Source organism: Acinonyx jubatus, chromosome D2 (assembly GCF_027475565.1).
Source record: "Acinonyx jubatus isolate Ajub_Pintada_27869175 chromosome D2, VMU_Ajub_asm_v1.0, whole genome shotgun sequence".
NCBI lineage: Eukaryota > Metazoa > Chordata > Mammalia > Carnivora > Felidae > Acinonyx > Acinonyx jubatus.
Genome location: NC_069393.1, coordinates 55,448,832 through 55,475,623, shown reverse-complemented (window position 1 = coordinate 55,475,623; position 26,792 = coordinate 55,448,832). Strand labels below are relative to the sequence as shown.

General features: G+C 53.3%; 1 protein-coding gene across 5 annotated transcripts in view; it reads left to right on the top strand.

The window, feature by feature from the left end:
• The window catches only part of CRTAC1 (cartilage acidic protein 1), a 154,255-nt gene that overhangs the window by 109,595 nt on the left and 17,868 nt on the right, over positions 1–26,792 (top strand). For 3 of the 5 annotated variants that reach the window (XM_027062782.2, XM_027062778.2, XM_027062781.2), the window contains exons 7-14: positions 2,673–2,818; positions 5,465–5,601; positions 9,309–9,391; positions 10,268–10,368; positions 10,790–10,958; positions 20,345–20,490; positions 20,954–20,996; positions 23,918–24,061. In XM_027062782.2, the coding sequence (XP_026918583.1) occupies positions 2,673–2,818; positions 5,465–5,601; positions 9,309–9,391; positions 10,268–10,368; positions 10,790–10,958; positions 20,345–20,490; positions 20,954–20,996; positions 23,918–24,061 (969 nt within the window). Of the gene's footprint in view, positions 1–2,672; positions 2,819–5,464; positions 5,602–9,308; positions 9,392–10,267; positions 10,369–10,789; positions 10,959–20,344; positions 20,491–20,953; positions 20,997–23,917; positions 24,062–24,524; positions 25,242–26,792 lie in introns of those variants that run through there. The other 2 variants (XM_027062776.2, XM_027062779.2) reach the window with 2 other exon arrangements.

Genomic DNA, 26,792 nt, shown 5'->3' with positions numbered 1-26,792 from the left:
TTCTCTGTCTGCAGAACTTCCATTTCTCCTTCAACACTCAGCTCAGATGTTATCTATGAAGCCTTTCCTGCCTCTGTCTGTACTACCTGGCAAGATTCACACTCCCTCCTTTGCATTCACACCGTCCTGCGTACACTTCTTGGTCAGGCTTCTGTTTTGCTAAAATAATCTATGTCTACGAGGACTAGGCACTGTGCTGTTCATTCTTGACACTGCACTTGGCACACAGTGGTCACCCAGTAAATTTTGCTGAATGGCAGAATGGACACTTCATAAAAGTTTGTGGATATAATCAGCCTGCCCTTCAACCACTTCCCCCCACCCGCTTCCTCCGCACGTTGCCAATGAAAGGATTGATTTCACCTCTTTCTGGGCAGCATGGGGATGAGCTGTAGCCTCCAGAAGAAGGGGTGAGCGGGAATCTAGACACATAGATCAAAGGTCCTACAAGCTCCAGCTAGTGCTGACAGCTAGCATCAAATCCCTGAGCGAGCACCAATCCGTTCTCTGTGACTTACAAGTACCTAATCCCCCAGCTCTCTGCTCAGGAGTTCCCATTTTGAACACCACCCCTCCGCTTGTAGCCAGTCAACTCCCCTCCTGCCTTTCCCTCTTCTCCTTCCCGGCAAAGCCAGAGCTGGAGGCAGCGGCCCTGGCCTGTCCTCCCACCCGGCAAGCACATACACCCCGGTGCTGTATACTCTGGCAGCAAATTTTCTCATTGCTGAAAAATCATAAAATGAAGGGAGGTGGTAGTGGAGAAAGCCTAGAGGATTTGATAAGGTGTTAAAGAGATGGGAGCAGAGGTGAGCGAACAAGTTGGAGCGGGAGAAGGTATCTGGCGGGAGGAGAGAGGAAAGGTGCTAGGCCCGTAATTGAAAGTCAGAATGATTGCAGGGGTTTAACAAGACATGTCAAGAGGGCATTCATCACCCAAACAGATGCTGCTGTGAAATGCAGCCTGGCACCGATTATTCCCGTGAAAGGGAACCAGCTCCTTGTCAAGGTGCCTCGTAGATAGGAGAGAAATGGGCCAACACAGAAGGCCACCGACATTAGGACTGGGGAGTTTTGTAGAGAATTAATGGGGTATTAATCCTAGAGGTGGGAGGCTGCCCCTGCTCCTTTGCGAAGCCTCCTCCTCAAGCCTGGGCCTCACTGCCTCTTCTCCATGCCCCCCCCCCACCTCCCACCCATCGTCCAGATCCTTCCCTCCCCCAAGGGGATGCTCAGCCTCCAAGGTTCTCAAGGGGCCCCAGCCCTACCTTCTCCTGGCTCCCATCCCCAGGAGCTCTGTGGTTGCAGCTGGCGAGAGCTCCCTGTGCCCTGGATCCCGTGATCCCCCCCTCCATTACATTGTCCTGTCACCCACCATCTGTGAGGGCCTGATGGCCACCGGCAGTTTGTCCTCTGAAAGAGTTGGCATGGGCGTCAGCATTTAGAACCAGCATCTACAGCCTCTCAGCTCCACGCGTGGCCTGAGGGCACGTATCTGCTTTGCGCAGCCAGGAGGTCAGGCCATCCCTCTGGGCAAAGCCACCCCATGTCCTCCCCTGGGATCAGCTCAGTGGGCACTGGCTGATGTGGGGACAGCATAAGCAGGTCACACTGAACACACAAGCTTCTCTTCCCAGAGCTCATGAGGCACACTGTGGGTTTCTCTGTTATGGTGTGGTATTTCCTCTGCTGTCACCAATGTCCCCAGTTGCCTTCTGTCAAATTATTTATGTCTCTTCGTTCATTCAGTAAGTATTTACTGAAAACTACCGGATCACCACAGGCCCAGAGATGGATGCCATGTGAACACAGGTGAATAAGAAGACAGTCCCTGACCTCATGGAGTGTAAGGTCTAGTGGGGACACCTGACACTAAGCAAATAAACCGCAAAGGGACATAATTGCACCTGTGATGTGCACGGTGGAGGGGAAAAATGAGAGGCTGTCAGGGAAGATAACCAAGTCGTTGGGAGGAGCTGTTTTCATGGGAGTGGTCAGGGGAGGCTTCCTGAGGAGGTGACATCGTAGCTGAGAGCAGAAGAAAAACAAGGAGCCAGGTAACCAAAAGCCAGGGGGAGACATTCCTGGAGCAGAGACAAGCTTGAGCAAAGGCCATAAGCCGGAAAGAGCAGGGCTCATTTGAGAAACGACAGGGACCCAGGAAGGCAGAGCTTATGAGTAAGGGGGAGTTTACTCTGATAGAGGGGTATCAGATAAAGACCAGATAAGGTGGGCAGGGGCCTTGTGCTCCCCAGGCAGGAATCTGAACTTGGCCCAGCAGTACTGGGGAGCTACTGAGAGATTTAAACAAAAGAGTGGTGACCAACTTACTATGTACCCCAGTGGCAGTGCCAGGCGCCTGGGGAGAACTTTAGTCCTCCGGAATTTCCATGTCTCCTTCCCGTCCCCATGCTACCCCAAAACTAAGTGATAATTGTGTGCTTGCTGGGCAGATGCAGCTGAAGACAAGTCTGGTTCTCTTTGTAACCACATGGCTGGCCCACCACCTGCCCCTGTGGAGAAATTCTGGGCTGGCCAGCACAGCTCCCCATCTGCTCAAAGGGCAGGGTCAGCGCAAGGGTCGCCCTCCCTGTCTCTTTCCAAGAAGCTCCAGCAAGGTGTTTGTGGAGCCTGCAGGGGGCGCTGCCTTGAGGGTTCCTGTCTTTCCTCCCCAGGTGTGGATGACCCGCACCAGCACGGGCGAGGTGTTGCCCTGGCCGACTTCAACCGTGATGGAAAAGTGGACATCGTTTATGGGAACTGGAATGGCCCCCACCGGCTCTACCTGCAGATGAGCGCCCACGGGAAGGTCCGGTTTCGGGTAAGAGGGGACCTCTCCCTTCCTCCCTGCCCTCCGCCGGCCAGCACTGTGAGTGGCCCTGGCATATCCTGGGGATACAGCCCTGCCTCCGCCTCCCACCAGGCTGAGAAGAGGCTTGTGGCTCTGCAGAACCTCGAGGCAGGAGAGCCACAATGAACGTAGCATCTGGGGGAAGAAGATGGACTCCAGTCTGGTCTCCTAGTGCCTGGAGCAGAGGGGGCCACAGGCAGAGGAGGGGCAGCAGCTTCCCAAGGTGGGCAAGAACAGGTCAATGAAGGCTCTGGAAGGTGGACTTCATTCCTGGATCGGCAGCATTTTTCCAGGCGGCTCCTGGAAAACCTGATCTTTTCAAGTTTAAGTTCAGGCTAAGCGTGCAGTGGGGAATAGAGGGACAGGGGAGGCTGAGACTACAGACCTCCCAACAGCTGCCCCCCCCCCCCACCAAGGACAGTTGGCAGAGGGTGGGCAAGATGACCTCAAATCCCTCTCTGCGCCCCCTCCCTGAGCTGTCAGTAGATTGTGGTGCCAAGAATTCTCCAAAGGGGCTGTTTGGTGACAGTGCCACCCACCTGATGAGCTTGAGTTTGGAGCTTTCTCAGGGAGCTTCCATAGGATGGTTGAAACGGGTCTGAGGGAGTCCAGATTGTTCTGGAGGTATCTGGGTCTTGCCAAAATCCTCTGCAAGAGTGAGACAGTTCTAGCATTTGCCTGATGCTTGATTGTCCCAGGGGAGTGTCCAGGAACCTTATGTCTAGGTGGCCACCACAAGCTCCCTCTCCCATAGGCAGCCACCTTGCAATGCTCAGACCCAGCTGCTCTCTCCCTTGAGACCCAGGCTCTCTGGGAAGGAAGAGGGCATACCCTGAACTTGGGCAGTTGATCCTGGATGATTTTCATCTGTATTCAGCTTTTCTTCTAACCCAGCTTCCTTGCCAGGGGTGGTTTTCTCCCCAGGCCATTCGACAGTGTCTGGGGACACTCCTGGTTGTCACAAATGAGACGGGTGCTACTGGGATCTAATGGGTAGAGGACAGGGAGGCTGCTAAATGTCCTATAATGCACAGGACAGCCCCCCAGCACAGAATGATCCAGGCCCAAACATCAGTGTGCTGGGTTTGAGGAACGCTGCTAAGCCTTCTGGTGGCCCTGCTCCAGAGCTCATGGGAGCAATAATAATGATAATAGATGCCCCATTTATCAGGTGCCTTCCATGTGCCAGGAACTGTGCTAAGCGCTTTACATACATTATCTCAGAAGCCCAGGCGTCCAATGGGGCGACCCCAAGGGGGCTATGTAGGTTTCCATTTTTATAGGATCAATAGAATAATAACGAATTAGAGATCCTGAGGTCTCTTTTTTCTCCAGCTCTTAAGGCCCTGTTCAGCCTATCCTGGCCAACTGGCCAGGCTCTTAATCAGCCTCATTACTGCACTGATGGGGACAGCCTCCCTCCTGGCCTCCCCAGAACAGGCAGCTCGCCAGCTGTCCCAGGCTGGCTTGTTCCCACAGCAGATGGAAGGGGGGACCTGCATAAGAGGCCAAGGAGCAGGGCCAGGCCAAGGGGCAGAGGGGCACCCCCAGAAACACCGAATGTCCCTTCCCAGCCCTTTCCATGCGGTACCTGAGATTTCGACAGGCTGCTCGAATCTTTAAGGGACAAAACCATCTACAATAGATATTCTTCTCACAAACAAAAGAAACACATCTTCTTCTATTTCAAAGGAAGTCCCTTACCCAGGACCCTTTTGCTAGGTCCACCAGGCCCTGTCAGCACTTCGAGGCCCAAGCTGGGCTCTCCTGGGCTTAGGGTCTCCCCGTGAGCCCTGGACAGGTATATCTGATACTGCAAACCCCAAAGCAAATGTCTCAAAAATATTGAAAGACTTCCAAGAAAAAACATAAGATAACAGCAAAACCACAGCTAAAAGCCACCTCTGCCACATTCCGTGAGACTAATAGCGTGAGTGAGGCCAGTACAGATCGCCAGGGATCTATTTCATGCCCACTGTGTGCCAAGCATTTTATATGCAGTCCTCACAGCCTGAGCTGCTATTCCTAGCCCCATGTTCCTAATGAAGAAAGTGAGACCTGAGAGGTTAATAACTTTCCTGAGATCACACAGCTACTCAGCAGAGAAGCCTGGATTCAAATGCACAGCACCTTCCAAGGTCCCCCCAACCCCCAGCTTCTGACTCTCCTGCAGAGGAGGAAGGGCATAGCATCTGGAGTCAGAAGCCCTGGCTCCCACCCCATCATTAGCTATGACCATGGGCGATTTCCCTCCTGCCCCAGGACTCCATCATCTCACCTGTAAAATGGGAATACTAATGTCTGCCCTTTCTCAAGTGCCTGATGGGAGGGCTACGTGTGACCCTGCCTGGGGAACAGCCAAGTGCTTCACTGGTGTGAATCAGGACTGTTCCTCTTACCTCCTTGTCCTGCTATAAGCAGCCTGAGTTCTGTGTGGCCCTGAGTGCAGCCACCACGGGTCCCTTCTGGGGGAGGTGAGACAGGAGGTGTTAGGTCAGCTGTCTTTTCTCCCGGATTGCATCCACACGCATATGCAGTGTGGGGAGTCGGCCTGCTGCTCACCTGCCCTGTCCCACTCATCTGTCCGCTGACCTCTGTGGCCTTCTCTCCTCCCAGGATATCGCCTCGCCCAAGTTCTCCATGCCATCCCCTGTCCGCACAGTCATCACCGCCGACTTTGACAATGACCAGGAGCTGGAGATCTTCTTCAACAACTTCGCCCACCGCAGCTCCTCAGCCAACCGCCTCTTCCGGTACACACTTCAGCCTGGCCGGGGGCCTCGCGCTCTTGCCGGCTGGGAGTTGGGGAGGAAGGTGTAGGACTCAGTGGGTAGTTCCCAGGGCTGAGGCGGGGGAAGGTCCCCTGATGAAGAAACAGAGGAGGGAAGGAAGGATTGAGAGAGAAGCTGTGCGATGGAGGGCAGATCCTGGGCAGGAAGCTGGTGTCCTGCTGTTGTGGGGTAAATGGTCAGAGACATGGCCCAAAGCGTGTCCAGAAGCCAAGCTCTATGGGAGAGAAATCCACACACCCACAAAAAGGAGTTACAGAGTCAGATTTGTTTGGGTGCACCTGTGGGTAAGCAAAGACAGGCAGGTTTACTGGCTGCAGGACTTCTCAGAGCCTTTAACATGACCATGAGTGTTTTTATTTTCTGAAAGGTAGATGGAGTATTCCAAATAGATTTGACCACAGGACACTTCTTTCAAAGATTTTCCTCTTGGGACTAGTGCTCTGCAAAACGTGCCTTGGGAAATGCTAGATGAGACAGTTCATGGTAGACAAGTTAAAGGGAGTGACAGAATGGAAGAAATCTGTTAAGGATCTGCATCTGGGGAGGAAAGGTTGGATGTTCAGAGGCAATACTTCTCTAAGAGGGGTCCGGGGACCACTGTCATCAGAATCACCTGAGTGCTTATTTAAAGTACAGAATCCCAGGGCCCACCCAGCTTTCCTGAATCAGAATCTCCAGAGGTAAGGCCCAGGAATCTCTATTTTTAACACTGGGCATCCATCAGGTGATTCCTATCACACTAAAGTTTGAGAACTGCTGTTGGGGAACCTCAGGACCCATGTGACCTGAGGGCAGCCCTGTTCCTGGCCTAAAACATGCTAATGGGGCTCAGGACCAGGTGGGGAGAGGAGGCAGGTGGGGCAGGGGGCTTTGGATTCAGGAAATGGGCCCGATCACCTGTTGGCTCCCCAAGGCTCCCATCGCCCCCACCCCCTACCCCAGAGGGGCCCTAACTATTAATAAAAGGCAAGAGCTGTGACTAAGCATGTTTTTAAATATAATTATTAACAAAGCATCAATCCTGACTGGATGTAATCACCCCCCGAAGGCACTAGATTTACTAATTAGGTGCCTTGCAAAAAGCTTATTCACAACTTCCAGATTAATTGCGGAAGATCAATTGCTCGTTAACAGAGACACCACTTTCCTTCTCTGGCTAATAAAGTGTCACTCGCCAGGGCCCCTAAGCAGCAGGGGGTCTAGTGCTCTCATCCCTGTGGCCCCAGAACCCAGGCGCCTCCCCTGTCTGCCTGCCTGTCACACCACCCAGCCTCCTTCTGACCACCCTGAGGGCGGGCTGGCCCAGAGCTGCCATGGATGAAGACAGTGTCATCACATAGTGGCCCCACGGGTTAGTGTGTTTGCCTCCACGCAGCAGCCGTGGAAGCCACTTCCGAGGTCCGTGGCTGTGCTCCAAGTCCCGGTGGCAGATGGCTGGGTCCTGAGCACACAGCCAACAGTGTGAGGGGCTATAGCTCGGGCCACCACTCAGCCGGCCACTCGGGAAGTTTAGCCCCAACCTGTCCCTGTTGCTGAACAGAACGTGGCAGGCTCCTTGTAGGAGACACTGGGGACCCAACACCTCAGTGGGTTTGAGCTTGCAATCTTTCAATGAAGAGGAGAGTAACCAGGGAATTCGTCACCCACACCAGATGCTTGCTGAGTGCAAGGGGGTCCTGTTAATGGTGGGACAGCAGGCAAGCAGGGACTCTCCCAGGCCAGCCGGGATATGTGTGGTCACACCAGACGTGCCTCTGATCTGTTCTCATCACCCCTGGACCGCACCTCATCTCTCTCAAGGGGATTCCTGCATCCGCCTTCAGCAGGTGTCTGTGTCTAGTCCTCCAGAGCAAGCTGTTGAAAATGCAGATCTAGCCACACCTTCTTCTGCTTAAAACCTCTTAGAGGCTCCCCATTGCCTTCTCTTTGGCTCATCCCACACTTCCCGGCTTTGTCCCCACTCTCCGCTTCCCCGTTCACAACTGAGCTCCAGAACCTGCCAGCTTTGTTCACTTCTGGGCCGTGCCAGGCCTGGACCCTCGTGCTGCCCACCCACTCTGCGCCTTGCTCCTCCCTCTTCGTCTCAATGACACATACTTACTCATCCTTCTGGTCTCAGCTTAGTTGGCCCTTCCCCCAGGAAGCCTGTCCTCGTTACCTAAAACTGGGTGAGCTTGTCGAGCGCTGCCCTCCCCACAGCCCCCCTGCCTGTGGGCCTTCAGCACGCTGCATGAGACCCCCCGTCGTCGTGGCCCCTGAGCTCCATCCTTCCTGATGTACACCACAGCCACAGGGCCCAGCGCAGCGGACGGCACGCGGAAGTCACTGCAAAAGAATTTGTTTAGTGAATACACAAATACAGCGGAACTTATCCTCGGGAACCCTTGAGTGCATTGTCACCTGAACCAAGGGATGTCTCTGCCCAGCCGCGAAGAGTCTGCGGGACACAGGTGGTCAAAGGGACCGTGGTTGCTGGCAGGCTGAGGCATACACACCTCCAGCAGGTGCACAGACGCCCAAGTGCAACCAGGCACGCCGCCCTCGGCCCACGCCACACACATGGATGTGCTCAGCACAGATGCCCCGTGTGGTGGACGGAGGGTTCTTCTGGGGCAGCTACTCAATGCTGCAGACCCCTTGCAATTCTGCACCCCCCCCCACCACCACAGGCTCCAGCTCAGGGGACCCCTGCCCCCTTCTGAAAGTACTAGCCACCTCTCAGCCCTCTGATGACTCTCTGTGAGGGGCAGACAAGAGCCACCTGCAGTGTTTCGGGGAGAGCGATCACGTCCCTCCCAGCCCTGTCTCCCCCCAGCACTGCTCCACACATCCAGAGCACCCAAGGCTGTGAGACTCTAATGAGAGAAAAATCGGAGGAGAGCTCACCACCGTCATCAGCATTCAGCTCAGTGTGGAGAAAGAGCAGGACATTCACAGTGGGCTTTTCTGAAGCAAATATTACCGGGATTCAGAGCTTAAAATAGACAGAACCCCTGCAGCCCAAGGGGAGCCCTTTCCTCCCTTTTTGCCACTGGACTTCATCCCTGTGTCCCACAGACGTGCGCCCAGAGCTTTCTGCAAGCCACGCGCTGTGTTAGGTGCTGTGGGAGATGCAAGAATGAGTAACCCGTGGTCCCGGCCTGCAAAGACTTGTAGTCTAACTAGGAGATAAGACGCATCCATGCAGAGCTTTAGCACAAGGCAGAAAGTGATAAAGGCCAAGCAGGAAGGCATTGCTTCCAGCAGGACTATCAGGGAGGGCTTGGAGGAGGCAGCGTTTGAGTGGTTTCAATCCTGGGCACACCCAGAACTTGGAAACCTGGGGCCACAGGAAGGAAAGTGAAGGTCAGTTGAAGGTAGCTGCTTCCCTGCCCCTTCTGCATCCATCAGCTGCCCTTCCCCAGTCTGTCTATAATTCATCCATTAGAGAGAGAAAAATCAATATTTACCAATGTAAATTAAAACCCAAGAAGGGGACAGACAGGGTGTAGGCAAGCTCTGTGAACAGAGAGCGGCTCCGTAGACATCCAGGCCGTGGCTGATGCACAGGGTGCCTGGGGATGTTCAGGGGACAGAGGATGGAGTGAGGGGACTCTGGATTCAGGGGGCCCACGGGTTCCTGGCCGGCATGCTGCTAATCCGGGAACGACCTGTCTCCTCTCCTGCAGTGTCATCCGCAGGGAACACGGCGACCCTCTCATCGAGGAGCTCAATCCTGGCGATGCCTTGGAGCCTGAGGGTCGGGGCACAGGTGAGGGCACCTGAGGGCTCAGGCCCGCACTCCTCTGTCTCAGCACCGCCTGTACGCCACGGTGAGGGCAGGAGGGTGGGGCAGCCAACTCCACAGCACTGGACTCCTCCTTCCCTGCCGTTCTGGAGGTCTTCACCCTGAGGGAGGGTTGAGCCCCTGGGAGCGCCAGGCCAGAAGCAGAGGAGGCGATGACCTATACTTCCAGTCTCAGGGCTGCTGGGGGCGGGGGTCTGGGAATCGGGGGCGGGGTGGGGGGCGGGTAGGCAGTAGCTTCCCTGGCAATGCCTTGCCGGCGACGCGGGTGGGGGGGGGGATGGAAAGGAGAGGCTGCGGGTCCTGCGGTCTGACCCCTCCCCTCTTGGCATTCAGCCTGGTGTCCGAGAAAGAGCACTGGATCAGGAGTCCCAAGACCTGGTCCTGCCATTGCCTCATTTGTGGTCTTGGAAGTTGTTTCATCTTCTGGGTCCTGATCTGCACCACCCATAGAAGGGATAACTATGCCTGCCCTCCTCACCTCTCTGGGTTGTAGCGAGGACCAAAAGGAGACCATGCATATGCAAACACGATACATTGACAAAAACTGAAAATGCAAAGGCCGCGTGTAATAGATCAGGAAGAAGTTCTCATGGTCTGAGCGATTTGCATGCACACCATGCACAAGTTCAGGGAAGGGAAAGGGAGCCCTCTTCATGATTTCCTGCCATGAGCCAACTGTTGGGAAGCAGAGATGGGCTTCCACCCTGTCTACCTGCCCCAGCACTGTGCTCTCTGCCTCCCACCCTCTGGCACATGCACCACAACGTGGTACTGACTGGGAGCCCCTCTCCCGCTTGGGTCTCCTGGCCGATGGCCAGAGCGAAATCTGCCTTATTGCAGGGGGTGTGGTGACAGACTTCGATGGAGATGGGATGCTGGACCTCATCTTGTCCCATGGGGAGTCCATGGCTCAGCCGCTGTCCGTCTTCCGGGGGAACCAGGTGTGCGTGGACCCCGGGACCTGTAGAGCCCAGCCTAGTGTCTCCCCTGGGTCTAGGGTGATAGAGGGCAGAGGCACCCGGGATGCTTCCTTGCCCAGCGTGGTGGAAAATGGACACCCAGGAAATAAATTCCCAGCCACATAGCAAACCTCCAAGGGCTGCCTTCTCCTGGGAGAAGCCCTTTGTCCCTCTGCCTTCCACTGGCACTTTTGCTCCAGAAACTGCTGTCCCCAAGTCTGTTAGCTTTTCCCTCGTTTTTTCAGTGCCTCTCTTTCCAAACTTCAGCCAGTCTGTCTGCCTTGTTCACCTTCTCTGCTGGCTTCCTCCTCTCTTCCCTCTGCACGTTTTCTTCTCTTCCTCCCTCCCTGCCCCCCTCCCGCCCCCCCCCCCTGATACTGGCCTGCCTCCTCCCACCCTGCAGGGCTTCAGCAACAACTGGCTGCGTGTGGTGCCTCGGACCCGGTTCGGGGCCTTCGCCAGGGGAGCTAAGGTTGTGCTCTATACCAAGAAGAGCGGGGCCCACCTGAGGATTATCGACGGTGGTTCAGGCTACCTGTGTGAGATGGAGCCCGTGGCACACTTTGGCTTAGGTGAGTCAGGGCTCGGGGAGGGGCAGGCAGCGAGCTGCTGTGCTTGGTCAGTGGGGTCCCAGGACTGCGCCCCAAAGCATGCTCGGTAACGAGGACTCACGGCCCGAGCACCTGCCGCGTGCAGAGTAGTCTAGGTACCGTGACTGCCGTGGTGGACACCAGCCGTGCAGGCAGCCCTGCTCGGAGATGAACCTGAGCCCAAAAGGAAGGTTTTCATGCCCCTCCTCGTGCCCCTCCCCTTGCAGGGGTCCCCACTGCAGTCCTCTGTTGAATGAGTTCGCCTTGGGGTCAGAGTATTTAATCCTCCCTTTGTCCAAGGCTGGGGCCTCGTTCAGACATTGTACCAAACTTGTCCAAACCAGCTGTTTCCCTGGCCTCCTGGGAAGCGGCTTGGTGATTAAAGCCTCATCAAACCCCTGGTGACTTCCCTTAGCTAGGAGCTTGGAGAAGCCATGCATTCTCGGGGGGAGTGACATCACCCTCAAGGGGGTAAAAACTGGTTCTTGTCTGGGGGAAGGGGAGCAAAAAAATCCTACTCTTTTTTATATGTATAAAGGCACAGATATACATATAGTACATAAACAGCTCTACAGTACGTCTGTGTTATTAATGAGATATCACTACACACCTATCAGAACAGCTAAAAAAACAACAACAACAAAAAAAAACAATAGTGACAATACCAAAAGCCGGCAAGGATGCAGAGAAACTCAATCCCTCATACATTGTTGGTGGGAATGTAAAAAGGTACAGCGACTCTGCAGAATAGTTTGGTGGTTTCTTTAAAAATAAAAAACTAGAGGCGCCTGGGTGGCTCAGTTGGTTAAGCGTCCAGCTTCGGCTCAGATCATGATCTCAGGGTTTATGGGTTCGAGCCCGGCATCTGGCTCTGTGCTGACAGCTCAGAGCCTGGAGTCTGCTTCGGATTCTGTGTCTTTCTGTCTCTCTGCCCCTCCCCCACTTGCACTCTTGTCTCTCTCTCTCTCTCTCTCTCTCTCTCTCTCTCCCACAAAAAAATAAACGTTCAAAAAATTTTAAAAAAACTAAACTAAACATACAACTACTATAAAACCCAGCAATTGCACTCCTAGGTATTTATCCCAGACAAATGAAAACTTATGTCCACATAAAAACCTATTGTTCTTAGTAGCTTTAGCAGTAACAGCCCATACTGGAAACACCCTAGGTGTCCTGTGATAGATTACTGGTTCATCAAGCTGTTGTCCATCCACACCAGGGAATAGTACTCAGCAATAAAAAGGATTAAACTATTGATACACGTAGCAACTTGGATAGCTCTCGAGGGCATTATGGTCAGGGCGGGGGAGGCCAATCTCATAAAGTCACATACTGTTGATTCCATTTATATAATATTCTCAAAATGACAAAATTACAGAGACAGGAAATAGAGTGGCGGTTGCCAGGGGTGGGTGTGACCATAAAGGGACAGCCTGAGGGAGGTCTTTGGGGTGATAGAGCAGTTCTGTATCTTGATTGTGGGCGTGGCTGCACAAACCTACACATGTGAGAAAATGACATAAAGCCGTACACACGCACGCACACACAGGCACGCACGCACACACAGGCACGCACGCACACATGCACATGATCAATGTCCACTTCCCGGTTTGGGTATTATGCTGTAGTTGCATAAGCTCTAACCATCGAGGGAAACTGGGTGATGGGTACACAGGGCCTTTCTGTACTGTCTTTGCAAATTCCTGTGGATCTATAATCATTTCAACATAAAACGTTTTTAAAGAAATGCATTGGGGAGGGAATTGGTGCGGGGGGCGGTCTAAAAAGAGAGGAAGGGGGAGGGGCAATCATAGAAAAAATGTTGAGGAGTCACGAGTGTCCTTACTAAGACACCATGGCGAAGAAAGCATTTGAGTCAAATATACCTGGGCTCAAGATCAGACACCCTCCCCTGCGTGTTAGCACCTTATGGGGTGATATAATACTAACATAAAAAGAGCAGGCAATATGGTCTGAAATTAACATATATGTTAATATTATACACACATCATATGGGCATAGAAGAAAACTGAAAGAACATGCAAAAAGTATGAGCAGTGACTCTGAGTGGATTAACATGGTAACTCTTACCCATCCAGGTGGCACTTTACTCTTATTACTGAATTTCATCCTCACGACCACCCTGTGACGCGGGCACTATTTATCCCCACTTTACAAATAGGAAAACTGAAGATCATGGCAATTAAGAAACCTGCCCAAGGTCACATGACAGATCAGTGGCAGAGCTGAGACGCAAATCCAGATCTGCCCAACCGTGTGATTTTTATTTTCTTCCATATGTTTTGTGTGCGTGTGTTCCAATTTTTATAGGAGCACATAATATTTTTGCAGTCTGAAAAAGGAGCATAAATGTTGAGGGGGCCCGGGGCCTGGTTATGTGAGCATGTTCTTGGCCTGTTTCACCCTGGATGGGTCGGCTGGCTGTTGAAGCATTTGTCACTTTTAAGGTAGCCATTTGAGATGCTGGCCAAGTACGAGATGACTTTTAAATATGTTGTCCTCCGACGAAACAGCAGTAGCCGACAGTCATTGAGCGCTTAGTGTATACCAGGCACTGGACTTAAGTGCCTTGCATAAGATACCTCACTCAGTTTTTAACCACAACCCAATAAATCGTAACCCCATTCCACAGGCCAGAAAACTGAGAGGCTGAGAGTGGTGCCCCAAATCACATCTCCAGAAAGTAGAGAGGGCTGGATTTGGACCCCGACTCCTTGAACACCACTGTCTGAATTCTTGACCTCTGTGACTTAACTGCTTGGCCTCCCATAGCTGCTGTGTGTGGAGCCAGCCAAGGTCCTCCGCTCTGCCTCTTTCTTCCTGGACATCCACGTCCCCTCATTACCAGGTGACCCGTGTAAGGCCATCCAGTCACCAAGATAATGCCGTGGTATCACAGGTGGGATGGTTATCCAGGCATCTGGCTGGATGTCAACGCCCCAGCCCACTGTGTATAGATCAGGAAATTGAGGTTCCACAGAGCAAATCCATGGTAAGGATGGGACTGGGGCTGAGGTTCTCCTTCCTCACATCCTGTGGGCTGCCTGTGCTGTTTTAAGACGTTTTTGTGGGCCTCGCTGGGTCTCCTCTCCAGCCAGTATCTGCCCTTGACAAGAGCACAGACCTGCTTTTTCAACCGGGCAGCCTCGGCTGAGTCATGTGCGGGGACCACGGGCACCCAGGAGCCTCCATGCCTCTCCACAATGTCTGCCTCCCACACTCGGGATAACACGCCGCTGCATCTGGTTCAGAGCCTCTCCTTGATATTTTGCAAGGCGGGGGGGTTTATTCTGGCTCCGAACTCTGGCCCAAACAGCTCGACGGGTCCCCTTGTAGGCTCCTCTCTTGCCAGGATCCACTCCCAGAGAGCCACTGAAGGAAGGCTGCTCTTGGGGACCTGTCCCTGTAGCTCACTCTTGAGCCTGGCAGTGAGACCGAGGCGACCGAGCAGGAAGCAGCGCCAGGAGCAGGTGGACTCTATCCCCACAGCTCCAGGGCCCCCAGTCCAGGAGGGTCTCCTTCATGGATCCAGCGTAGCACAAGCCTTCCTGGCTGATGGAGGGGCAGCGATGGGGTGGGAAGAGAGGGAGCCAAGAGGAAAGGCCAGATGGAAGGAAGGATTGAGGAAAGCGAGGACCGGGACCACAGACAGGCAGTGGGCTGGGGAAACCGAGAGACACAGAGAGACCTGGGAAAGAGACAGATGAGACAAAGAAGAAATACCCGTGCCCTCCAGGCTCACAGCTCAGGGAAAAAGGCAGATGGACACAGGGATTCTGGTGCAAGGTAGATCTGGATGGGCTGTGCGAGGACCAGCATGGGAGAACTTCGTTCTGCTTCCCAAGGACGTGGGCCTAGCACGAGGTCTAGCAGGATGGCGGGAATTTAGAAGGCACGGTGGGCGGCTGATGAGAGCACTCCAGGGGCTAGCCTGGCTTGAACACAGACCCAGAGATGGGAGTGTTCAGTGTGCCCACGACGGGAATGGTCTGGTAGGAGCGGGGCCTAGAGAGGGAGGCCAAAGCCCAACTGGGGGGCGGGGGGACCCAAGAACGAGGCTGGAGGGGGACAGGCGGATCAAAGCGCCCCCGAGCAAGCCAAGGCCAGGCCGTGCCATGCAAAGAGAGAGCGGCCAGGAGCTCGGGAGCCCCAGCAGGGGTGGTGTCCTACACCAGGAGCCCTGCAGGGAGGGCAATGCTTGAGTTGTTCTTAGAAGGATTTAATATTTTTTCCTGATGGTAAGAATAATGCATATTGATTATCGGAAAATTAGAAATTATAGCATGATTAAAAAGAAAGGAAAAATAACCCAAAAGCTCAACATTTTGTTTTGAATACTAAGCAAAAGGTTAACGTTCCTCCCTTCACCCTCTCCCAGTGCCATTTGATCCATTTAGTCAATACTTATTTACTGAGCCATCTACTATGTGCCAAACACTAACGAGACAAAGATCCTTGCCATGGGTGATCTTAATTCTAGTGGAAGTAGAAGAAACATATAAACATAATAACTAGGTAAACATATAAACTGTTAGAAGATGTTAAGTGCTGTGAAAAAAGCACATGCAGAACAGGGTAAGGGGATCAGGAATGTGGAGGGGGAGGGGTGGGGTCACCTGCTCCCGGCTCCCCGCTTTTCTATGTGCTTTTACCACATGCGCTGTGCCTAGGAGCATATTTATAGATAAATACTCCTTGGGAGTTTTTGTTAACAAAAATGATGATACTCTTCCATTATTCCCAAACTTGCTTTTTTTCCCCCCCTTAACAACATAACCTGGACACCATTTTCGGGCTGCGCATCTCTCCTTTGTTTCCAAACTCTGTGCCGCACGGTATGTCGCCGTGTGGCGGCATTCATAATTTGTGGAGCAAGTCTCCTATTGACGGGCAGTATGATGGTCTCCAGTCCTGAGCAGTTTGTTTTGTGGCGCCTGGGGTGAGAAGGGGCATGTCCAGAACACGAACGCAAGAAAGGCCTGCCCTGTCCGTCCAGTCACTGAGGCCCAGATGTGGGGCCCCTGGCTGTCCCCGGGAGGGGGAGGTCTCTAAAGGGAAGAGGGCCCAAGGAAACCCCCCTTCCAGCATTCACGGCGCTCCCGCTCACCCCAACCGACCCTGCTCCCTCCCTCCCTTTGTGAATCATCCTCTGCCTCCCCCTGACTTTGCAGCAAGGTTCGGGGGAGAGTGCGTGGACAAGTACGTGGGCATGCACGTGTGCTCCTCGGCACGCCTATGTCTTGCTCATCCCTGCACTGAGCCTTGGTCAGGGGACTAGCTTCTCAGACCCTCATGTACCCTCTCCACTCCCGAGGGTCTGGGCTGCATCGCATCACCACGCAGTAAAAACTCACAGACCTCCCTGGATGGCTGTTTCATTCTCTGGGGTTCCCAGGGGGCCCATTCTGGTGTGCTGTCGGCTCCCATCCTACCCACCCCTGCTCAGGGGAGCCCCTGGCCTTGTTTCACCTCCCTTCTGCACCCTGCCCTGGCCTTGCCCTGCTCCTTCTGGCCAGCTGGCCAGCCAGGCTCGTAAAGAAGAATTTATGCTCATGGCCTTTGTGGGGTGGCCCACTGCGCACTGTTTGCTCTGCACCTGCATCCTAGACGCCCCCCTGCGCCCCCCGCCCTGCACACCCACCCTACATATCCCCTACCCTGGCTGTCCGATTCCTGGTTTGCAGAGGACTGAGGCCACTCACCCAAACCCAGAAAATGAAAACAAGCACCTACAGTCTACTTGTCCCAGCCAGCCCCCATCGGAGGCTCACCCGCTGCCCAGCCCACCCCAGGCATTGACAGTACCCCTGCCCCCCCACCCCCCCGCCACACACACACCACCTTTCTTTAAGCGAATTGTTTCTGAGTGACTCAGAGCTGCCTCCGAGCCTGCTGGTGCTCATTTAGGGAAGGAAAATTCAGTGGCCCACATAAAAATTGCTTTATTAAAGTGCAAAAATATTCCACCAACTGTATTCCCACCATCTGTTTTGTGGTAATTCTGAAAAGCGCAATTCTCTGAGCCTCCTTGGCCTCTGTCCTTTAGAAGCTGCCAGAGGTGACTCCCTTCTGCTCTTGACCTCCCAGCTGTGCTGGTTATGGGGCCTCCTCTGCCCGCAGCCCCACTCCCTGACACACAGGCCTGGCACACAGACTGCTTAAAAGCTGCCCTTGTGCAGTGCCTGGAATGACCTGGGATGTCTGGCAACTTGAGAGGGAACAGTCTGGGGACAGGAGTCTGGGTTCCAATCGTAGCTCAGGCACCTGTGAGTCACTTCACCTTGCCAATGTCTACACCTGGAGAGCGGTGATAGAGTGCCCACCTTGCAGAGTCATCTGGAAGGTTCAGATCAGCCTCACACATGAAAGTTCCAAAGTCTCTCCCCATCTCCCCCCGCCCCAACCTGCCAGTACGTTTTCCACACTCTGCTTCCCCCACCTGGAGCTTCTCCCTACTCTTCAAATACACATGACCTTACCATACCTCTGTACCATGCCGCACCATCTGTCTGGACTGCCCCTTCCTTCCCTCCTCTGCCTCACAAACTCCTACTCCTCCTGCAACACCCAAATGGAATGACTTTTAACACCCGCCTCTCTCACCAAGTGGCACCAATGCTATGGCTGCACGTTCCCAGTTCATTATAACATCATCACTATGTTCATTGCCTCCACGGGATGCAGCTCCCACAGGATGGGACCTGGGTCCATCTCCTTCCTGTTAAATCCCAGATCCCTGCAGGACACTTGGCCCGTGGTAGGACTGGGCGTCGGGGCCAAGTGAGCAGTAGAGCAAGGGCAAAGCAGACATGGGCTTTTGGGGTCAGACATCCCTAGCTGGGGAACTGTGAGCAACTTACATCCCCTCCCCGGGTCTGAGCCCCTTTGTCTCTAAAGTGGAAATTAGAAGTCTAGTATGTTCCCCGTGGTGCTGCCGAGAGGGTCCAGTGCCAACAGTGAGATCACCTGGTACAGTTTGGGGTACATATTCTCCAGTATTATTGCCAAGAAATGAAGATGCTTTGGGAACTACAGGTGCCCCCATGTCTAAGAGATGGTAGAGATGGGGATGCTTAGGGGACAGTCGGCTGGGGCAGGGCTCACATTCCAAGGAAGAAGGACTGTCCTTCCCAGGAGTGCTAGAGCTCTGGGCCACACCCCCATCTTACAGATGAGGAAACTAAGGCCCCGGAGAAGGTGCCCAAGTCAGCAAAATCAGCAGCAGCAGAGGAGGGAGTCCTACTGAGATGTGTTCTCCTTGGCCGGCTTCTCTCATAGCCCCTGCCCGTCCTGGGTTGGGAGGAAGGGACGAAGCGGGACTCAGAACTACATGCTATGAATATTCGGTGACTCTTCTGAGTTATTTGTGGTGCTCCAGTTAGGCTGGAAAATGTATTCATGTAGCGTTCTGTTGGCTTAGGTGAGAAACATTTGCTATTCTTTGTCTCCTTTTTTTAATGGAAAAATATTTACTTTTTATATATGCCACTTAATTTGGGCACCGTACAACCTAAAAATGCCAAATCTCTTTAACTTCAAGAGACTATTACAAAACAGAAAAAAAAAAAAGCCCACAGATGATACCCCCCAGTCCCGTGGTCCACCCTTCTTCTCCAAAAGGAATTATTATAGAAGGAGGGAGTGGGGGATTAGAGGTTTATGAGAAACAGTTTCTGGCTTAAGAAAGCAAACCCCAGAATCAGTGAGGCTGGAAGGGGAGAGTCTGTAGGGAAACAGAAGCAGCCCCGAGTGTGGGACTCTGTGCTCTGGGAGTCTCTCCCTGGTCCCGCTGCCCCACCTGGCCCACAGAGACGGGCTGCTCACCCTTGACGCGTGTGCGTGTGCCCGCAGCGCCCTGCCCTCATTAATCACGGCGCAGTAGCAGCAAGGCCGAGGGGAAGCAAATGCGGGGAGGGTCCGGAAGCTGTGGCTCGCAGTAGGGAGCTTCCTCTGGAAGCTCCATAGAAGGGTGCCGGGACTCCCAGGAAGAAGGCACAGCTGGGGCCCTCCACCCCATGACCCCTGCTGTCCCAAGCTCCCCACCAGGGTGAACCCCTGCACACAGGAGTCTACACACACACTCCCCTCAAAGTCTGCTTGTGGCTGCCAACCCTTTTGTAAAATACAGGAATCCCTTTTATACATGAAAATGTGCCACAGACTACCCTCTGCCCCCACAGTAGCTATCCTTGTAAAATCCTTTGGCGGACAGTAAGGGCCCAAAGCTGCTGTAAATTCAGCAGCACTTTTCGGTTTCCCTGTTTCTTCTAGGAGTGTCTGCATACATTAAGGGAAAGTAGCATGTATAAGTGGGTGACATTGTTTATTCAGCCCACGAATGATGCTTGAGGGTATGACGGGATTTGTGGACCCCTGAGCACCAGGCCTGCATCTGGTCATCCCTGGTGGGTGACGAGGGGGCTGCACCCGCCTCCTACCTTCACTGAGCACGGCCCTCTTTCCCAGGTGACTGACTGGGGAAACAACCTCTCCTTGCGGGTGAGGCCCAACCCCCCCCCCCCCCCCCCGCCTCCCGCCCACCCCCATTCATCACCATTAGCCTGACCTTGCCGCAGTGACAGGCCTGATGCCTCAAGCAGGGGGCTGGGGCTGTCTCTGACACCACCTGAACACCTGACCTATCTCTCCAACCTGCTTTCTACCACCGATGCAACACGTTGCTTTAAGGGTGTGTGTGGATGGATTCTCCGTGAATATTCTCTGAGCTTCACCATTAGCTTCTGTAAACATCTCAGCTCTATAGGACGGTCCTTCTCCTGTGCCCTCCACCGTCCTGTTCTTTATCACCTCGGCTTTTATTTAGAGCTCAGCTCAAGTGCCTTCCCTCCAAGAGCCTGTCCCTTATCACCCTGGCTAGAAAAGTTCCCCAGCCAAGCCCCAGTTCCTCTTTACCGTGTTGCCCTATCTTTGTTTTCTTCACAGAGCTTGTTAATATCTGACATCATTGATCTGTTCATCTTTTTGCCTGTCTGTCCCCACCAGAGCGGACGCTCCCTGAAAACAGGCACATTCCCAATGGTAAAAGAAAGCATGGCCCCTAGCAGGCTATAATTATAAATGATATAAATTTAAATACAGTGACATGGCCAAAATTACACAGCAAGGCAAGCGGTACTGCTAAGATTTGAACCCAAAGTCAACCTGCTTACCACCAGGCTTTCCCTTCTCCCCTAAAACAGCTTCATGCTGATTGGCCTGTCCACTAGAATGTAAGTTCTAGTGCTGTGCTGTCCAATATGGTAGCCACGAGCCATGCGTAGCTATGGAAATGCAAATTTATTAAAATTAAATAGAATTTAAAATTCAGTTCTTCTTCTGTCCCATAGGGAAGGATGAAGCCAGCAGTGTGGAGGTGACTTGGCCAGATGGCAAGATGGCAAGCCGGAGCGTGGCCAGTGAGGAGATGAACTCTGTGCTAGAGATCTCCTACCCCCGGGATGAGGACAGACTTCAGAGCCCAGCCCCACTGGAGGTGAGTGAGGGTGTCCGGGCCTCATAGCCAGAAGAGCGGACCCCCTCCACAGCCCCATGGTCTGAAAGTGGACTCCCAGGAATTTGCAGATTTTGCCTCCAGAATGATGGAAATCTTCTCGGCAAAGAGCAGGCTTCATAATGATCCCTCCATGTGTAGTTTAGGGAGGGATTTGTAGTTTAAGAGGGATAGGTTCTGTTAGGTACCCCAGCTCAGGCACCTGGATCCCACCTGAGGGGAATAAGCAGGAGTTTGAACTGAATACATTCTCGTCCTTCCCCCAGTCTCCTCTTCTCAGTGCAAGGGGAGGGGTCCCAGCAGGGAAGGGCAACCCCAGGCCCAGAGCTAAGAGCACCCCTCATTCTGGACTCAGGGTGACAGCTGCTCTGTGGCTGTGACTGGGGGGAACCGGAGGTGGGATCTTCTCAACTCACCAGTGTCTCTGCTTCTGCCCACCTTGCAGTGCGGCCAAGGATTCTCCCAGCAGGAAAATGGCCATTGCATGGGTGAGTTGCCTGCAGGCACTAGAGGATGGGGCAGAGGCCAGACTCTCCCTGGGGAATGTCAGTCTGAGCCCTGGCAAAGCTTAGGCTGCAGACAAGAGGGGGAAAGGTGGGGAGGGAAATGTGTTGTTTGTCCCTGGGGCTCCAGATGCCAAGACAACCGCCGTGTGACTCACCAAGGTGGGAGTGACGCCAGCAGCCAATAGGCCGAATCATGGCAGTTCTGGGGATGGAGTGCTTCCTGCCACGAATTCGGAGAGAATGGGCTTGGGGAGGAGACGCATAACTGCCTGTACAGTGCTCACGGGGTGGCCCGGCCGTGCGAGGGGCCGTGCGGCCACCTCACGGTGGCAAAGGTGCGCGTGCGTCTTCCGGGGTGGCTTTGGCATGGCCAGCTGGCGGAGCGGCAAGCACGGGAGCTGGCAGACAAGGATGGGCATGGCCAGGGGCATTGGAGCAACCCGGGCGTGGAGTGTAGTCACAGAACAGAAGGGAGACGGTAGCCTCGTGCAGTACTGGGAGGCAGGTGGCTAGCACACTGCTAGGACCGCAGCTCTGTGAGCGTTCGCTGACTTTCTGAAAGTCCTCCGAGGGCCTGGGGTGGCAGAGGGGCAGCCAAGGGGCTCAGCGTCTGAAAGACCCTCAACCCAGTATCTTCTGTGTCAGGAACCGGCAGTGAGGGGTCAGGTCAAGGACTCTTCCTGCCTTTAGACTCTCAGGCAGCATTCTTCCTAAGTCTGTTCCATAGATACTTGTCAGCCCCAGGCTGAGTGGGTTTGCTACTGAGACTCAAGAGTAAACAAGACAGGGGCGCCTGGGTGGTTCAGTCAGTTAAGCGTCCGACTTGTGGTTCGTGGGTTTGAGCCCTGCTTCGGGCTCTGTGCTGACAGCCGAGTCTGGAGCCTGCTTCCGATTCTGTGTCTCCCTCTCTCTCTGCCCCTCCCCTGCTCGTGCTTTGTCTCTCTCTCTCTCTCTCTCTCAAAAATAAACATTTAAAAAAATGAATTAAAAACAAAAAAAAGAGTAAATGAGACAGACACAGCCCCTGCCCTCATGGGGCTTAGAGCCAGTGGGAGAGGCACATGAATAAACAGTGATGACTGGAAATGTGAGCAGGGCTGGGTGGGGGAGGGGTGGGATGTGGGAGCACAAAGGTGGGGCCTCAACCAGCCAGGGAGGGTCCCAGAAGGTGCCCCAGGGAGACAAGGCCTAAGCTGAGACCTGGGGGACGGTGGGGAGCTCGCCAGGCAGAGAGAGGGGAGAAGGTGGTCTGGTGGAGGGCCCTACACCGGCAAAAGACCACAGGTGAGAAAGTGAAGGAGTGCGGCTCTAAGGGTGGCTTGGGAGGAAATTAGTCCCTTCCACTCTCCACGTCCCAACCCTGGCCACTCTAAAGAGAGGATGCATGTACACAGAACTTCCAGTGTCTAGCCTGTGCACTGGAAGGACCCTGTGGGATCACCCTTCCAGCCACTTTTTTTCATCATCTAGCGGACAGTTACATGCCCATGCGAGGTGCTGGGGATGTGGGCCAAGCACCTGCCCTGGAACAGCGTCTGTTCTGGGGAGGGGGACCACAAACACGTAACCTGGCAGCCGGATGAGATGGACCAAAAGCGCTTTAAGCAAGGTGTCCCTGGAGACTGTTCTAGACAGAGTGGTCAGGGAGAAGCCCTTTGAATTGAGACCTGAAGGACGAGAAGGTCCAGCCACACGGAGAGCTGAGGGAAGAGCAGGAGCGAGGACCACGAGGCAGGAAAAAGGCTCTGTGTGTGAAAGGAATGGGAAGGAGGCTGGCGTGCCCGGAGGTGGTGGGGGAGCCAGGCGCTAAGTCAGGGAGGGTCTCATGGTGTCTGGATTTTGTTCCTGGGGCCCTTTGCAATTAAGCAGGAGAGTATGATTCACATTTTCAAAAGATCGCCCTGCCTGCTGAATTGCAGATTAGATTGGAGGGAAGAGTGGAAGCCAGAGTGCCAGTCTGAAGGTGGCTGCAGGAATCCAGGCAACAGGTGGTGCAGGCTGGGAACGGGCTGTGGCTGGAGAAGGAGGTGGGCATACAGAGGGTTCTATGGGGGCAGAGCAGCAGGATCTGTTAACTCGCCTACAGAGGTAAGGGAAAAGGAAGAACTAGGGATTGCTCCTATCTGTGCTTGAGCGGCTGAGTGGGTGACATTGATTGACTTAGGCGAGATGGGGTCAGGGGGTGGAAGAAGTTTGAGGGCTGGAGCATCTAGATTTCCATTCTGGACCTACTGAGCATGAGATGCATGTTGGGTTCATAAGTCTGGAGCCCCAGGGACAGGTTGTGGCTGTGGATAGGAATCTGGACTCATCCATCCATGAAGGGAGCACCTACAGGAAGTGTGGTAGATAGAAGACCCCGGGCCAAGTGTGACACCCCCAACACGTAGAGGTCAAATATAGAACTGAAAGGGCGGGCCTACGCTGGCCGACTCCATCCTGTTCTGTGTCCTTCACCTTGACCACGCCTCCTCCCCTTGAGCAACCTCCCGCTCACCTGCCTAACAGGACTCGGACCCTTCCCCAGCCAATTGGCTGAGGCCACAGCCATTACCTCACCAACTGCCCCTAGGCCCCAATAAAACCTTTGTCCTTTTGAAACTCGCCCACTCTCCCCGGTATCTCACCGCTGCGTGCGTCGGTGCAGGTAGGGGATTGAGCTCGAGCTAGCTCGAATAAAGGCTCTTTTGCTTTTGCATCGGACTCGGCTCCCTAGTGGTCTTTGGGGATCACGAATTCTGGGTATAACAGAACGAGCCAGCCGGAGGGACTGAAGTGAGGGAGTTGAGGCATAGAGAGAAGAAGGGATATGCCCAAGGCCACAGAGTGGGTGGGGCAGCAGAGCCTGAGCGAGGAGCCACTGCCCCACACCTCCCTGGTGAGTGACTCCCCTCACCTTTCAGACACCAACGAATGCATCCAGTTCCCATTCGTGTGCCCTCGAGACAAGCCTGTGTGCGTCAACACGTATGGAAGTTACAGGTGCCGGACCAACAAGAGGTGCAGTCGGGGCTACGAGCCCAACGAGGACGGCACGGCCTGTGTGGGTGAGTGAGGCCCAGCCATGGTCCAGTAGGACACAAGGAAGTTGTCTTCCACCGGGGAGCTTTGGGGAGGCCCCAGATCAAGGTCCCCAGCCCCTGACTTCTCCTGGCCGGATGGAGTCTCCTTAGACCCCTGTTGGGTCTCCGGGGAAGACCGTGACAGAGGTTTGGAGAAGCCCCCACCACTACTGCCACCATCTGAAGGGTCCCTGGGGTGCTGTGCCCTGGCCAGAGGCCACTGTTCTTCTCATGTCTCCCCTTCTCACATATTCCTACCTTAAGGTCAGCCCGTCTTCTCCTACCAGGGATATAAACTAGCTCCTACTACTCATCTTTGTCTGAATTTCTGAACCGGTATTTGTCTTCTTCCTCCCAAATGCTTCCCCCCACCCCCATCCCACCCCCATCCCCTTTCTCTTTTTCCCACTCTCTCTGTCTCTCTCTCTCTCTCCCATCCTTTTTACAGCTCAAGTGGCCTTTTTAGGTGGGTATCCTTCTGCTGCCTTTAGAATCTCTGAGCCTCTCTCTTGGGCCTCATATCTTTCTCTAGGCCTTGGACTTTGCCTTCAGTTATATGCACTTTAAATCCCATCAATAAAGGAAAAAAAACTAAACTAAACTAACAACCTTTGTGGAAAACTAAATCTCTCCCGCTGCCTGTCTCTCTCTCCATGCCCAGTAGACTCTGCTGCGTGCTCCCTTTGAATGGACCGCAGGGGTGGCCATCTTTGAAAAGGGAAGTTTGGGAGATACTGATGTTTGTGTAATCTTGTTTGTGAAGCCTTTCTTTGCATGTTTTCTGAGAAAACAGAAAAGGAAAGTCTCCCCTCTTACCCCATCTACCCTCCCTCACTTCTTCAGAAGAATCAAGATAGTCCTGTCTTTCTGTATCCTCCAGTGTCATGAGCACCCTGTTTTGCCCTTAACAAAGATGGCTCCCAGGCAGTTGCTTGCTCAGTTGATTCACTCATGTATCATGTGCCTGCTGGTTTGGCCTGTGCTGTTTCTGCTCTGTGTGCCCTGACTTCCTGTGGTAGAGAAAGCCTTCTGGGAGTTGGTGGTTTATTATGGGAGGGGAAAAGGTGGCCCTTTGGGACTCTTGACAAAAATGTTAAAGTTTGAACTTGCCAAGTCTTCCAGCCTCTTTCTGGAGAAATTATGCCAATAAACTCTCTGCTGCGTATTAGTGCCTAGCTGATAAAAACAAAAATGTGTCTGGGGCAAGTAGATGCTGGTTGGAATCCTGAAGTAGCAGCAGCTTTTCTGTCATGTAGCCCTTGGAAAGCAAATCACGAGACAGGGAAAGTGTCCTGGGCATGAGAAATGGTTTGGGTATGTGCACCAATGTTCACGTTTGGGGGGCTGGGGTTTGGGCCAGGCAAGGGATGTAGGATGAGCAAGGAGCAGACCTGGAGGGAATATTCTGGGCCTTTTACCTGGGGGACGGTTGCTTCTCTACACTGGGCCTCAGTTTGCATAATCTAAATAACAAGAGATTTGGTCTGGTGTATTCCCAAAGCCCTTTCCTTTCTAAAACCCTTCAGTGTGTGGCTGGACAGAGATATGGCTAGTCTCAAGTTACCCTGATTTCTAGAAAAGAATCTTGCAACTTGGTCTCCTCTGCAGTCTGCTTAGAAACCTGAAAGCCTCTGTAGCCAGAGCACCCTTTGGGAATGATGTAACACCATAGAATACTTTCACAACCAGCCTCGGTAGTGAAGGCTTGTTATAAATCACAGATCTGTTCTTCGTGGGGGAAAAAAGTTGCCCCAAGATATAATAAAATCACACTTAAGCATGCAGCAAGCATTTTAAAAACATATTTAACAAAAAAACTACCATTTTCTGATATAATAATAATACTCCCAATAAATCACAAAATATGAATTCCTCATAGCTAGTACTGTTTTTACACTCAGAAGACGAGCTTAAATGAAAAGTTTTAAAATAAAAACAACCACATTGTCACAAGAAAGCATGTAACAACTTAAAAATCGCTCCACTTCTGGGAAGCCCGCTCCTGTGTGTTCAGGTAGAAATTAAAGGTCTGGATGGGCCCAGACATGAGGCTCGGAGAGATGAAGTGATCCACCCAAGGTCACAGAGCCAGCTGGTCCCCAGCCAAGGCTGGAGCCCTTTCCTACCACACCATCTTGTCAGGGGGTGACAGACAGCACTGTCACTGTTCGGACTATTCCCTAGTCATTCTGGAAGCTGCTGCCTTTTTAGAAATGACCGAGTAGATCTAAGATAGCGAGAGAAGTAAACCCCAAAACCCATAGAGGCAATGGTTCCAAATGCAGTGGTGAATGGCAAGACGACGGTGTCCACTGACAGACCGCACACAACAGCACGAGAAGTAAGGGACAGGACAGCTAGGGAGACAGCCTGCCAAGGACATCGGAAAATTCAGGATGACAGCAAACTTCAGAGGATACCTCGTCAAGTAATAACCATGAATCCTCCTACACGGAGTTTCTTACAACAGGGTGTGTTTGTGTCGATTTACCCTACTTGGTGGGTGGGGCCAGATGAGTTACAAAGAGGAGTCCCAAATCCCCCCAGCTAGCAAGAGCACCACTACACTATCCCAGCTGCTGGGTAAGAAGGCTTACTCCTGATGTGATTCATTCAGTCAACAAGTATTAGTTGAGCACCTATTGTGTGCCAGGTACTAAGCTAAGCTCTGGGCATACAATGGTAAGTAGAGATGACCTGGTTTATTGTTCCCACA